Source organism: Cheilinus undulatus, linkage group 22 (assembly GCF_018320785.1).
Source record: "Cheilinus undulatus linkage group 22, ASM1832078v1, whole genome shotgun sequence".
NCBI classification, from domain to species: domain Eukaryota; kingdom Metazoa; phylum Chordata; class Actinopteri; order Labriformes; family Labridae; genus Cheilinus; species Cheilinus undulatus.
This window is the reverse complement of record NC_054886.1, coordinates 21961353-21976178: the sequence shown is the minus strand read 5'-3', so window position 1 is coordinate 21976178 and position 14826 is coordinate 21961353. Positions and strand designations below refer to the sequence as shown.

The window sequence follows — 14826 nt, the reverse complement described above, 5'->3', positions numbered from 1 at the left end:
ACATTTTTAATCAGAGTGAGGACCAGGCCCGCTGCTTTGATATCCCTCACTCCTGAGCAGTATTTTGAGACAGATCTAGGAGAACTGCTTCATGCATTTGCAACTCAGGTTTTAATCCTGCAGCACATCAGGGTAGAACGAACAGTCCTGTCCTCAATCCTCGACAAATGCTCTGTGTTTTTATAGCCATCATCGGGCACCTGCTGTTACATAAACACACATACACGAGCTGTAGCTGTATGAAATTATAGAGAAAAGGGTCTCAAATCAGACACATACTTTCCTGATGTCGTCAAGATTTGTGATTTCTGGAGACAGTCCTCCGTGTACACACAGGAACTGCTGGTTCATAAGTGCAGCCAGGGGAAGGCAGTCGAAAGCGTCCATACATGCGTCATACACCCTCTCTGAATACTTAATTCTACCTGTCATGGGGGGGAAACAGGGCAAGGAAAAGGAGAACACGCCAAGTTAAACACCACAGCTTTCATACACTGGGGCAGTGTGCTAGACTGGGATGGAAAAGGCTCTAAAAAGTGCCAAAAAAATCCCAAACACACTTTAAAAGCAGCACAATTTCACAGAGCTTTTGTGTTTTTCTCCTCTACCCCGAATGAGTTCAACAAAAATAGTTTTGACATGTGTAAATATCAAGAATAAAATCAGAACGAATCCTGTTCCAAGCTAGAGAGAACTTTCAAGTGAGCTTTTTGAGGTTGGCATAATAAACAGCTTCTAGAAAGAATAACTGGCTCTGTGCAAACCAGACTGCTTAGACTCAACTTAGATCAAAGGTAAGGAAATGAAGTGCAAAAGCGGTACTTACATTCCTGCTTAAATGTGAAATACTCTGTTAAATGTCTACATTCATGATTCCCACGCAGCAAAAACAGTGTTTTGGGGTAAAGGATCTTTAAGGCCCACAAGTACAGCACACACTGAAACAAAAAAGAAAAAAACAGCATAGGAGACAGTTAGCGAGTCATCATAAAATAACACTCCAAACACAAACCATCAATGCAGACTTTGTCAAATTCACTGAGTGGAATAATATGAGCAGTTCTGCTCATAATGAAACATTTATACTCTACATTTTGTGGCACATTTCAGGCTCGCTGGAAGAGATGACAAACCTTTATGAGGAGCCATCAGAAGACAGGCACAGTACACTCCATTAAAATATGTTTTATTAATAAAAGTATAATGTACCAGACGATGAGATGGCAGCAAATATAAATCTAAGTAAATTCCAACCAGTGCCCTAGATTAAAAAACATATTTTGCTTCATATTAAAAATCTTTCTCTACATAACCCTAAGCTACAGCGTGACATTTGCTATCCAGGCTACATTTGAAGTTATTACAAAAGCCTATTACCACTCCGATATCAGCAGCCTGATTTGATCTACGCTCAAAGAAAGCTATTAATAAACACGGCTTCTGTTTGGCACATGGTGTGTGTCACACTTGATTAGGCCCTTGTGAGGACAAAGTGAATAAATAAATACTCAGACTTACTTCAATACTGAAATACCCTCTGTCAACGTAGTCCCCCAGGAAAAGGTAGCGCGTGGATGCTGGTGATCCTCCTACTTCAAACAGCTTCATCAGGTCAAAGAACTGCCCATGGATGTCTCCACACACTGCAGCAAAGGCAGAGAGACGAACAAAAACACATCAGGAAAAAGAGCTATTTTTATAGCTGAGAAACATCAGATGAAATCCTGTAGAAAACATCGAGAGGATGTTTGTTTGTTTCCATCCTTTCCACCAGGTGTAAAGAGCTCCAACTGATGTTTGATTAACCAGTAAATCTTTACATAGGATTACAGAGAATGAAGCATATATAAGCATATGTAAGCATATATAATTATATTTATATATATATTACACATATTCCACAAGCATATATGTATTCAGCATAGTCCGTTTCAGCATCATTTCCTTTTTCCAACTTTGTAACTGCTTTTCACAATTTTACACCCATTTTGCCTCTTTGATGCCTTTTCACAACTTTTTTCCTATAAATTTTGCCAATTTAAAACCATTTATGCTACTTTTAACCCATTTTGCCCAATTTCAACTGCTTTTCACTATTTTTATTCCATCAATTTATGCATTTTTTTTGCAAATATTCTGCCACTTTTAACCAATTTTTCGAAATAATTAAATTTCTTCCCCTTAAAGTGGTCTCAGTTCCTTCTATTTTATTTGTGGCATCCTTACGTTTGTGCACATCATGGCTTAGCCAGGAAGTCTGACTACATTCCTAATCCTTTAGTTCAGTTCCCCCATCCACATTGTTAGCATTACCATTATAACTATATTTCTGTTTAAAGAAAAAAAACTAATTACATTTCCAAAAAAAAAAAAAAAAAAAGCTGTTGTACTACAGCATAAATAGATGAAATTAATTTGTATTGCTTTAATAAGAGAGGTTATTACACAGGCTAAACATTAAATATCATTATCATGGATTAACTTCCCAATGGCCTATGATTTTCCTGACCCCCATGTCCCCCCCTTTGGCTTGAGGAAAAAGGTAGATGACCAGGAATCAGGAGTGTCAGCCAGGAAAATTTTCTTTTACTTTCCTCACTCAACGGAGCTTGTTAACAAGCTTTATAAAGTTGAGATAGTTGTGTATTAATCAAGGATATCCTGATCCCAGTAGCATGTATCAGATCGAAGCTGACATAAGTGTTCTTTTAATTGATTGGAGATTGGCAATTTGATCTGATCAGCCAAGTTGAATTTACATCAGCAGTTGTAAACAGAGCACAATGCAAGTTAGACAACAGTAGTAGTAGCAGCAGTAGTAGCAATCCTGTGGCTAAAATGTCAGTACGGACATACTTAAAGCTTAAGAGTGAAAAAAGTCCAACAGCCACTTGCAGCATCTGTAACACAACCGTTTGGCAAGGCAGTTGCTCCATGCTGTTTGGACATGGTGTCAAGCTTTACAGAGCACTCGAGTGAGAAAATAAACACTTAAATGCACATAACATCAAATCAATTTCTGAGTAAACACACAGTATAGACTGCCAGTCCTTTATTATGTCACTATTTCAACATTTCATCAAAACAGGAGACTAATGGACAGAAAATTAATTTAATACACACAAAGAAACATTCTGTTTGTCTGCTATTTTGCTTTATTGCTGTGTGAACTTTTAATCTCACAATCTAGCTGCTCTGAGCTGCACTGTGCCCAGCTTAAAAAAACAGACCCAGTGTCGGTGAGGATGCTGGAGGAATGGATGTTATTTCATGTGTTTGTGCACTATTTGTTAAAGATGTGCATGGAGTCTATGCATAGTTCACATGTAGACATCACCTAACTAAGAAGTAGTTTTTTATGAGCTCATGGAAGAAAGGCAAAAAAAGAGAAAATATAAGCATAACCCCAGCTATGATAAACAGCAAATGTTGTGTAATAAGGAAGAGAACTCATTTCTTTTTTAGTGGACAAAAACATCTTGTAACCATAGCAATGACAAAAACATAACTAATATTTTGTATCTGATTGTATTAAACCTCTCAAACTAATTTACTTAAGATGCTCATTTGTGGCTGGAAAAGGCCGATTGTTGTGGATGGACCACTGCTCCCTGTCAGCTCTACAGCCCACACTTAATTAGGCAAACAAATGAACAAAAACACCAGTAAAACTATGACATTTTATACCTAACAAAGACAAAACACAAGCTTTTCTTACAGAAAATTTTAACTAATAGGGTGAGAGAATGGGGAAGAAAATGGGAGCATTTACTAAGCTTTAAACTCATAATACTTCTGTACATTATTCCTGTACAAAGCAGATGTACAACATGGAAAGGGATAACAGAAACTGGCATGAGCATGCATTTTCATGCCTTTCTTTTCCATCACATCCTCTTTCAGCCTCTTTATAACCTTGAGGTGTTTCAACTGGCTAGTAAGACATAATCTGAACACACCTCTCCCTGCCAAATACACTAAAAGTTCATTGGCTGAAACCACTAAACAGCTCTCGGCTGTATCCTTCTCTGAACATGCCCTGTTAACCATGATGCAAATCTGGCTTGCTGTAGCAATTACAAACAGATAATTGCTAAGAGCATGTTCACTTCATCCTAATAGAACTGACAGTCTGTTTCTCTACTTGAGTTCCCAGGATTCCCAGCACTGTCAGCACAGTTCAGTCTACTACATCACTTGACTCCTTTCAGTCTAGTGTCATATCAACTCTGTGCGGATACTAACAACACAGCAGCCAGCTGTTAAACGGTGTCAAGGGAGAATTCTGGGATGAAAGCCCCATTTCATCAGAAATCAAGAACTGCAAATCACTCAACATGGATTGGTTTCCCGTCACCCAATGTGACCCTTTACTATATTAGACTCTAGGGAGATGAGGAGAGCAAAGGCCAAAAGAGATTTGCTGCTCAGCCACCATTGGCTGACAGGGTGCATGTAGGGGGTGTTGGATTTGAAAGCCTTGAGTCACTTTTGTAGTCACTCCAAAGGTTAGTTCAAAGGGTCGCTTACACCTGAACTTTTCATTTAATATTGATAAACCTCCCCATTGGTTTTCCCCTACTGGTGGATCCATTTTGGGACTACAAAGCAACTCAGGGAGCTTTCATCATAAGTTGAATTGGTTTTGATTTATCACAAAATATTTGTTTAAAGCAATAAATGATAGAATAATCATTTAAATATTTCCACATAAACCCGTTTATATAGAAGGATCCACACAGAAGACAGACTCTAGGTTATCAATGAATTCACTGTTAACTTTAGACAAACACTTATCAGAGAGGTCCAGAGAGGAAAGGCATATACCTGTTTAACAGAGTTAAATATTTTCAAATGGCAGCATCAGTTAAGTTTAAAGAAAGTCTGTTAATTTCTACACAGTTTTAAGTACACATACAATGCATAGTGGACTGGCCAGACTCAATGTCTATCATCAGTCAAATCCACCCTGCAAAGCTCCAATCTGAAACGACTGTGCCAGGTCTAATGACGGATTGGACCAAACCGCGGCAGGTTTTTTCTTTTCCTTTTTTAAAGATTACTTTTTGGGCTTTTTGCATTGATTTGAAAGGACACCCAAAGAGGATAGAGGAAATATAGGGAAAGAGAGTATGGGAAAACATGCACAAAACATGCGCCGAAACCAGGAGTCTATCCTGTAACTAGTGCATCAGGGACTATAGCCTTTGCATATGGGTGCCTGCTCCTTCAACTGTTCTTCTGGTCTTTTATAAATAAAGAGCAAAGAACTGCATGGATAGCTTTTCATGACAGAATAGAGGCTTTGGCATGAGTTTGCAATAGTTACAGGAGGAGTTCAGTTGCACTGTGAGTTACTACCGGAGCTGCACATGCCAAGTACCTCGTCTTGTCTTGTTGCTCTGATTAGTGATGAATGTGATGGTTCGTTCATCTAATCACCCTTCTGAGAATATTTTTGAAAAGTCCTGCCCTTCCTGAAGACTTTCATATCAGTGTGGATGCTGCAACCCTCCTCCACCTCAGCCACCTCCATTCAGTTCATCGGCATCTAGTCCAGCTCATCTCATCCTGCATATCTCAGTCTCAAGCCAAGCCACCTCATTGGTTCCTGGTCCAGCTTCCCAGAAGTCTAGTCCTCATCTGATCCTGCATCCCTCATCAACACCACCACCAGTGTCTAGACTCCATAGGGGGGTATGTTATTCCTGCCGTTTGCCTCTCTACCCCTTCAAATACATGACGTAATCATGTACTTGAAGTTTGTAAAATAAAATGTTGTTAAACCCATATTAAGTCCCTCCTGGTTGAAATGCACTTATATACCAAGTGGTGCAGAGTAGGGAATGATTCTGGACTGAAGGAAGGAGTTTAACAGCCTAGGTTACCTTATTATTAACACAGTAAACAGCATAGATGGTGGCAGGAAAAAACTAGAAAAAAATATACTTTAAGATGAGCTAAAAGTAAATACTTTTCCCCAAATGAATTAATGACTATTTGAATACTTTGAATGTCATGTCCTATCTTTGTTATAATTTTCAATGGGCAAGATGTGTATTAGCACTTTCTTTTTATCTTTATCAAGTCAATTTAAACTCTGTCAAAACTGTTCGGAAACCCAAATAAGCCAGATCAAGTTATTACTGCTATTGTAATGCTATAATGCTAGTGATTTTATTTCTTTAATATGTTGCTGTATTTGAGCTAGAGTGGTACCAGTTAATGGCTATATTTTAGTTTTTGTTTTGTCAATTAAAATGGAAAACCCTGGAGGTTAAAACTGTTTTTCTACAGAGCAGAAAAGCCCTGAAATAAAAAAAAGGAATGTTATGTTAGCGTTGGTTGGTCAGTCAGGTATCAAAATACTAATCTTAATTATATGGAAAACACAGAACATTTAAGGTGGATTTATCAACACTTTACTAATAAACAGCTTGTTTCCTTTCCATTTTAGTGTATTTAAAATGTCATGAGGAAGCTTTAAAGAAATCAATAACACAATAATCAATGAGGACTATTCTATAAAAACTATGACGTTATGATAGGCATGGCACCCGTTTCAGGTGTCAAATTAGGCATTTCATCCATTATTCAAGCAGCTAATTAAGTTATTAACAGGGTGAATAGATTGAAATCTAATTTACGCAGGACAAAGACTTTCTTTTCATAGGAATGTTTGTTGGTTTATGAAGTGTATCTAGTGAAGAGAATTACAATAAGAGCCTGTGAAAAAGTCTTTCTGAGAGATACCCAATTAGCGGGTGCTGGAGGACAGCGTTGGAGAGCAATTATCTCAAGTTACGAGCCTCGTGAGACAGCTCGGAAAATCAGCTCTCCTTGACTGTATCGTAAACCTTCCCTTTACCATTTGTCTTTTATTAAACCCACACTGTGTAACTGTTTAAACCCACAGTAGGGACTAACTTCAAAAAGAAAAGCCTGCTATTTGTGTCCAATTTCCAAAGATGTCCTTACTCCCCTGATGCAATCAAGCAAACACTACAAACATGGACTGATGGTTTGTTTTAGACTGGTTGTGAGGTTTCTAAAAATGATTCACTGGAGCAAAAATGGCTGAATTACAATCTTTTTAATAACATTTTTATTTATAATGAAGAAAATACTGTCTATGTTAATGTACTGGGCATTTTATCAACATGTTTCTTGTAGCCATTGCTCCTGTATTAGACCCATTATTGCAAACATAATTCTCCAATTTTTGTCATTTGTCTTTTTTGGTGAGTCATGATGAGATCAGTTTGGTTTTGAAGGCTTGACTGCTCTGACTAAATCATGTTTAATGAAAAGCCTCCTTTTTGTTCAGAAATACCTTTATCTTTTGTCTTGATGTGGTAATTTGATAGAAATAGTCATTTTTTAATTTAACATGATACATGTTCTGTAATATATTAATAAAAAAGATGTGGCTATTTCAATACTGCATCAGTGACATTGTTTATTCTCGCTACAGAAAAAGCCCAAGTACCAAACCCAACGCACACATATTCTGAACTCATATTTTGGCCTGTATCCCATCTGTTAACGTGGAGGTGGGCTTTATGACCTACAACACCTGAGCAGTGCCACAGACTGCCATGCCATCTTGCATGAATGCAGTAATTTGTGCAAAAGGAGCTCCAACCAATTACTGAGTGCAAAAATTAGCAGCTGTATGTCTGTGTAAAGCCCTTAGTGCCAGGTTGGGACAGAAGGAAGGCCAAATTAACACCCAGACTCTTGTACTACAGAGTCATATTGTTGTAAAACATGCAGGATGAGGTTTAGCACTGCTTTGAGAAAATAAGCAAGGCCTTTCCTGAGAAATACAATCATAAAATTCTGTTTATCCTTTCTTTTTGTATTATATTCACTCATTGTCCCAACTCCTTGGAAAATTGTGTTTTAACTTTTAAAAATCGTTTGTAATGTCACACATCGACATCTTCTCGGGAGGCAGCCATTAAGGCTTGACATTTATGGTTAATGCACTATCCAATATGGAGATCCAGAAAAATGTGAAATTATTTCTAAAAGGCACAACACAACTGGGCAATCCAAGTGATTCATTTTGTTTTATCCAGCAGGGTGCATGATACTAAGCCTTGTCATTGCTATGGAAACATCTTTCAACAAAGGCTTCTATCAGGGAGAGAAAAAAAAAAAACAAGCTGCTGCTGACCTGATAAAGGACCTTTTGGGAGTATCACCAATGGCAACAATGCAATGTATCTTTTGTGTAGAAACAGATTGATGCAACAAGCAGGCGTCTCCTTTGTAAGGCAGTTTTTCTACAAGCACTGACATTAAACTGTGAAATACAATACCATCTAACAGGATGACCACCAGGAGAGCAATTATTGTAAAAATCTATGCAGAGGCTGTATTGGTACCAGCACATTGAGCTTTTTTTTACCTCACTTTGTTCGCAGGGGAATTAACAATACTTTTATGTTTTCAGAAGCCAGCTCTGCAGGAGGGGGAGTCCAGCAAGCGAGTAAGTGGCTGCGATTTCACCTGAAGCGCCCGTCAAACACAGTGTGCGTGGGTGGACTGCACCTCCAGCTGACCTTTTGGAAAGCTGTCACTTGTTGGCAGAGAAAACAGCAGGGGGACACAGCGACAGTGAGAGTTTAATCTCTGGCCGATGCCACGGTCACCAGAAATGGTATATTTTTCTGTGTGAGCTGACGTTGCCCATCGATTCATATTAAATGCAAATGGAACGGAACAGCCCACTCCTCCAGCTCGGGGGGTTCTGCTTCATCTCAGTGAGAGCACAATCCACCCATCACTCAGCTCCAGCACACCTACAGACATGCTTTGCTTCCCTCCCTCTTGTCACACAACACACAAAAACGAGGTGAGAAGCAGAGCCCACATAAGAAGAGCAGGTGGGAGTACATTATCTGGAGTGAGAAACAATTCGTTTTGGCCATCTCCTGCCTGGGCGCTAAAGTGATCTCCCTGAGTAGCAGCATATCAGCGGGCAGCAGCTATCGAGTGGGTGGTGGGCATTACACAACCTGGCTTCAGAACCTACACAGGCCACTCCAAAGGCCGGGCTCATTGAGCGAGAGAAATGCACGGTGGGACAGACTGTGCCAGATCATGTTTTGATTGAGACTGCTTGATACCCCCCCCCCCACCCATGTTTTATGATGGCAATGACTGACTCTCCAAAAGCGTACATCATGCAGAGCGCGCATTTATGCAAAGGCGGAGGAGGAGCTTGCAATCTGTCATGACCATCAAGCTGTTTGTGATGTTTTAAAAGCTGCTACAGCTAGAGCAGCAGCAATAAATGTCACACTCTCTGACTTAGATCTAACTTCAAATTACTGTGCTGGTGTAAGTCAGTTTTTGAACTCTGACTCTTTATAGCAAAACAAGGGTTATTGATGAGTCATTCACAAGCTTTTAAGCTTCTCATCTATGAGTTCAGCGCAGTTCCTCAGTTAGATTGTTTCATCTTGAGGGCAATAAAGGATGCCTATAATAATAATTTATCGTATCTCACTTGAAAACTAACCAAAGAAGAAGACAAAAGCACACGCTGAATGATTTTTGTTCTATTTAAAGCTCCTGTATAGAACTTTAGATAATTATGAAACAGGCTGAAATCAATAGTAGCACCTCTATATGAGCTACAAAGGCAAACTGGACCATCAGGACAGAGATTCTTTATTTCCATTTAATTACTTTTAAATGCCTGAAACTACTGCTGGTGGGGGGTAGGTGTCAGACAATGTGTTAAACAGCACATTGCAGAAATAGCCTTAAAACAACAGCAAAAAGCTGCTGGAAAGAGCATGCTTCTGAAACAGCTACATAGATTCATATTAAACACAAATGACTGCATACCAGTAGATGTATGATGTTGATGTAGTTTCAATTAACTTTATCGCCTATCTGCACAGGTGTATGTGTAATGGTGTGTGTGTGTGTGTGTGTGTGTACATGTGTGAATCTTGCTAGAGGCAGACAGGAGGAGGAGGAGGAAGGGTGGATTGTTCCCTTGCCAATCGGTCTTGATCTTTGAGGCATGTTTTCATCAGATTCTTAAAGCTTCTATGGATGTTTATGTGACAGCGTCGGATTGAAGAAAAAGGTAAGACATATTGCTTTGTAGGCCGGGGCCAACAAAGTGGAAACAAAGTGTCTTACAGGGCTTTTAATTACAGTAACTCATCAGGGGATCTCACCATCAGGCTGGAAAAAAATCCTTTACTTTGCCAAGTAATCCCAAATGTAATTCACACACTGAAGGCATACTAGCGGAAAAAAGTTCCAGTGCATTCAGCAAAGTCCAGAGCAACCTACGTTAACATTGATACTTGTGAAGTATAGAGCAACAGCCCAAGTGCTGCACTGCTCACTAATGTCTGCCTATCTCTAGTTTTCTTTAACTGAAGGGTAAATGAGGAAAATACTTTAGAAATACGTTAGAAATACATTCAGGATGTAATAATGTACATAAAAAATATCGATTCATGGACATTTTGAATTGATTTGGAATCTTAGACATTCATATATGCGATTTTGATATGGATCGATTTTTCTGACACCTCTAACTGGTATCACCAAATGTTATTAAGAAAGTTAATCATCATATTTATTAAAATGAATTTGTAAATTCCAGTTTATTGAAAATAAATCTGCACAGGTCAGGAGCCACTGGTGATGGTGTGGTTGTGCCTGCAGTCATAACAGTGTTTGTTTGTGATGAAGCCTTAGATACAGCATGCCAAGAAATACCTCTCCCAGCATTTTATATATTGATTGCACTGGTCTATGGGATGCAGCCAACTCCTTAGATAACAAACGCAGTTTTAAAATGCATCTTAAACAACAAATTTCACTGGCTAATCTAAGTATTATCTGTATCAATTCTGGTTTTGTTTGGTGCAAAAGGAGTGATATCTGCAGAGGGAAAAAATGATGACAATCTTTTTTATTCTGATATTGCTGTGTCCAATTCACCTGCCCACTCATTTTAAGACTGTTGCATAACAACCTAGTGAAAAGGTTTAATGGCCTTGAATGCTGCACAGAGCAAATACTCTTCACGTCAAACTTATTAAACTGCCACTCAAATCAGGGTCCTGGTGCGACCTTTTTAAGATTTACTCTGGAAATTCCACTTTCAAGGTCTGATTATTTCCTGACAAAGAACACAGCACTTTTTCATCTCAAAGCATCAAATATTTGAAATGCAACAGCACAAAAGACTTAATCATGGAGGTATTATAGATTCTAAAGGTTCACTGAAAATGCTCTATTGTATTTGGGTATGTCAAAGTTCAAAGAGCATCAAGGTTGAGCCCCTGCGCTGCATGTACAGATGTATGAACAGTGTAAAATCTTGCTGTTGCCTGGTGATGTGGCCAACGGAGCTTTATCGATGGGAGACTTGTGCGAAGGCCATGGGAGCAGCTTGTACTCTGTAGCCTAAGCCTGCTCTATTCCTCCAACACACAAACATACAATCACCCCTCCCTCCCTCCACAACAACCCCACCTGCCATCTGGTCCAACCAGGAAGTGACTGTGTGACTGTGAGAAGAAGAAAGAAGGAGAGAGACAAAGCTGACACGTCATGGCGCTTTACATCTATGATAAATATTTACTTACTAATTTGCTGACTAGGTGCCATGTTGGAAATCGAAGGTGTGCTAACAGGGGGAGATAAAGAGAGGGATGACACAGATGGACAAGCAGACAGAAGGGGAGAGGACGGAGACAAAGGCATGCTTCAGAAAAACTGTGCAAGTTTAGGGGCATGCATGCGAGGCAGACGCAGCAGGATCACGGGTACGCGCGACGGAGAAATCCTTGTTGAAAAGGGCTTGTGAGTGGGAGATGGGTTGAGACAGGGGTGTTGAGTGGGAGGGAAAGATGTGCATCATTGCCACGCGGACACACAAACACGGCTCCTCAGGGTCTACCGCTTGCAATCAAAAACGGAGCTGCTCACTGTTTCCATGTAGCCCAAAGAAACTGGATGATTTATTAATTGAAATGTTATAAAATCCAAAATATAGCCATGTTAGCTGTGAGGGAGCTTTGCAAAATTTCAACAACAATCTAGCTGTAGCAAAACATCAGTGTTTCAAGCATTTTAACACACATGAAACCAGACTGTGATGAGTTGAGGGTGGAAATCATAAACCTGTCTAATTTCATTTTAAATCATTTTGAGATATTATATCCCTCTCTACAACCAGTGTGGGTGTGTTTTTGGGGCGTTATTAATAGCATCTTATAAAATAAACACTGTGGATTTATAGGACAGCCTCTGAGAAGGATAAGAGCTTTTCTTCATCGTATATTTAGGGGCCAAGCCCCGACCTTTGTCAGTGATGTGTCTGTATGAGTCACTAATTACAAGGCTTTAACCTGCTCAAAAACTCACCAGATTTTACGGAAAATTTTCCCCTGGTGGACATTTTTGTGTTTTTGTGGAAATGTACAAGTCCACCAAGCAGGGGCCCCACAGAAGCCCCACAGGTGAGAAAGGGGACTGGGTAAGAGCTACATGCATGAAAAGTGGTACACATAAGTAACATGATTGGACAAAAAAAAAGTCTCTCAGGGCCATTCTCTAAAATGTACATAAAATTCACTAAAACAGCTAAGTGTCAGGTTTTGTAGTTCTTTGGAGATTCACAAGTTTCATATTTTAATGAACTAGTCTGAGGGATTTCATCAGGTTGACTCCAGAATTGTTGTGCTCATAGTAGACAACCTGGAGATCTAAAGTGGTGCAAACTGTGAGTTTTCACTATAGGGTGGGAACATGACTGATTCCTGAACCTAAACTTTTTTTTATTTACATTTTTTGCAGTGAAAATTCACCAATAATGCCATTTAACTTTTAAATAGAGGTGTCTTCGACTAAAGATTTTCATAGTCAAATCTGATTCGTCAGATTTTGCCTTTAGTCGACTAATAGTCGAACAGCGTTTCCGCTACACTTTTTTGTCCCTGGTCAAAATGACCGGCAGTCCTCAAGAATTCCGTCCATTTAGAACTACTACCGGACATTTGCTTTAACATTATTTTGCTGCATTAACAGCAGCAAAATGCATAAATCTCTCTCTTATTTTTTTGTGTAAGGGGTTTAAAGTATCAAAATGAAAGCTGTGTGCTTTTCCTTACACACGCAGTCAGTTACACAATACACACCCACATTAAACTAATAAATAACAACAGTTAGCTTCACATCAGCACTGTTAGCCTGTTAGCACTTTGGCCGCTATCATAACTTTGCAGCTTACAACAGCCAAATACCATCCACCACCGACAACAACAAAGCCTCCAAACACATAACAAAAGTGCTCTCTTAGCTGGACACTGCGTTAGACTCTACATTTCAAATGAAAAATTAGTCTTACTGTCAGCTGCTAATATCAGTCCTCATCATGATGATATAACTGTAACCTCTGCTAAAGCTGGAAATCCAACCATCCTGGTTCATTTAGACTAGTCCCGAAAAGACACGAGCTCCACAGCAGATAGTACAGTCCAGTCCTTCTCTCATTAACAGCTTATCCAAGACTACTTCTGCTAATTAGCCAGGACATCCCAAGCATTAACAAACAGCTACGTTGAAGAGAGACAGAGCCTTCGTTATAAGCTCCAAGCAGTCCATGCCGTTCTGCACAACGTGATCCTGTGTTGACTTCAATCCAACTTTACATGAGGATTGGTCATAGGTAGTTTATCAAAGTCCACTACAACTCTGCTCGGCGTAAGCCTCTCTCTCTCTGCTGCTGCATTGGTGTTCTCGACCCTAAGCTGTACAGTTCCCTTTGTTTCAGCCTCTCCATTACTCGCAGTGATGACATAAAATCCCTCCATACCGCTGATGATATTAAGCCTTTGGTTAACCAGGAAAACCTCACTTAGATTAAAATTCAGCTTTATGAGAAAGCTCTGTTCAAACTTTCCCACTTTCCCTGCATAGCCCCCAGCAATACTGAGCACGCGCAGAGAGATAGATTTACTTTGACGTAATCGTGCATACATAATAGGCCATGTGCTTGCCGTCTGGGGAGATAAACAACCCCAGCACTGCAGGACAGTGGGTGTAGTAAGATTAGGCAACTTTAGTTTATATTAACACATTCTCGCAACATATCTTCTAGGTTACACAAAATATAATATGCAAGTATTCAGCATTTACTTATCTGGTCATTTGCATGTTTTCCGACGGACATTTTGACCAGTCATATTTTTATCTGCTGCCCTTTTTTGCCGGCCAATGACCGGCAAATGCCGGCAGATGGAAACTCAGGCTTAGCAGCCCCATGTAGTCAGAATGGTACGATCTTGGTTACATAACAACATTCAGCTATGAGGTTCATAGTCAAATCAGACTCCTGCGAATGGAATCATCGACTGTTTCAGGTCACCTCTACTTTTAAATGCTTAGGTCAATCATCACCAGACTTCGGAGGGATGATCGCACAATGATCATGAATACATTTATACATCAATATCATTACTTTGTCACAGTACCCGCTTCTGGCAATTGAACTTTTCTGTCTCTGATTTTTAAAAATTTTCCCTTAAATATTCAGCCCCCGCAAACCATTCAGCCTAGGCTTGTGATTTTTGGTCTGCATATGGGTCATTGTAAGACCTATAAAAAGCCTCTTGGAGCCATGCCCAAATCCCAATTTCAAAATAAGGCATTTTTTGATGATGCCCAATGACTTTAACCTATTATAACTTTAGTAAATAATATTCTGTGATCTTCTGCTCTTTTTTGCAAGATAACAGTATCACACTGAATGTGCCCAATTGCAAAAATCTCATCACT

The 14826-nt window shown here is 39.5% G+C and overlaps 1 protein-coding gene across 6 annotated transcripts in view; it reads right to left on the bottom strand.

The window, feature by feature from the left end:
- The window catches only part of LOC121504175 (serine/threonine-protein phosphatase 2B catalytic subunit alpha isoform), a 104948-nt gene that overhangs the window by 42416 nt on the left and 47706 nt on the right, over positions 1-14826 (bottom strand). For all 6 annotated transcript variants that reach the window (XM_041778825.1, XM_041778826.1, XM_041778830.1 and 3 more), the window contains exons 3-5: positions 1519-1643; positions 827-938; positions 280-425 (exon numbers count right to left, since the gene is read on the bottom strand). In XM_041778825.1, coding sequence (XP_041634759.1) covers positions 280-425; positions 827-938; positions 1519-1643 — 383 coding nt within the window. The remainder of the gene's footprint in view (positions 1-279; positions 426-826; positions 939-1518; positions 1644-14826) is intronic.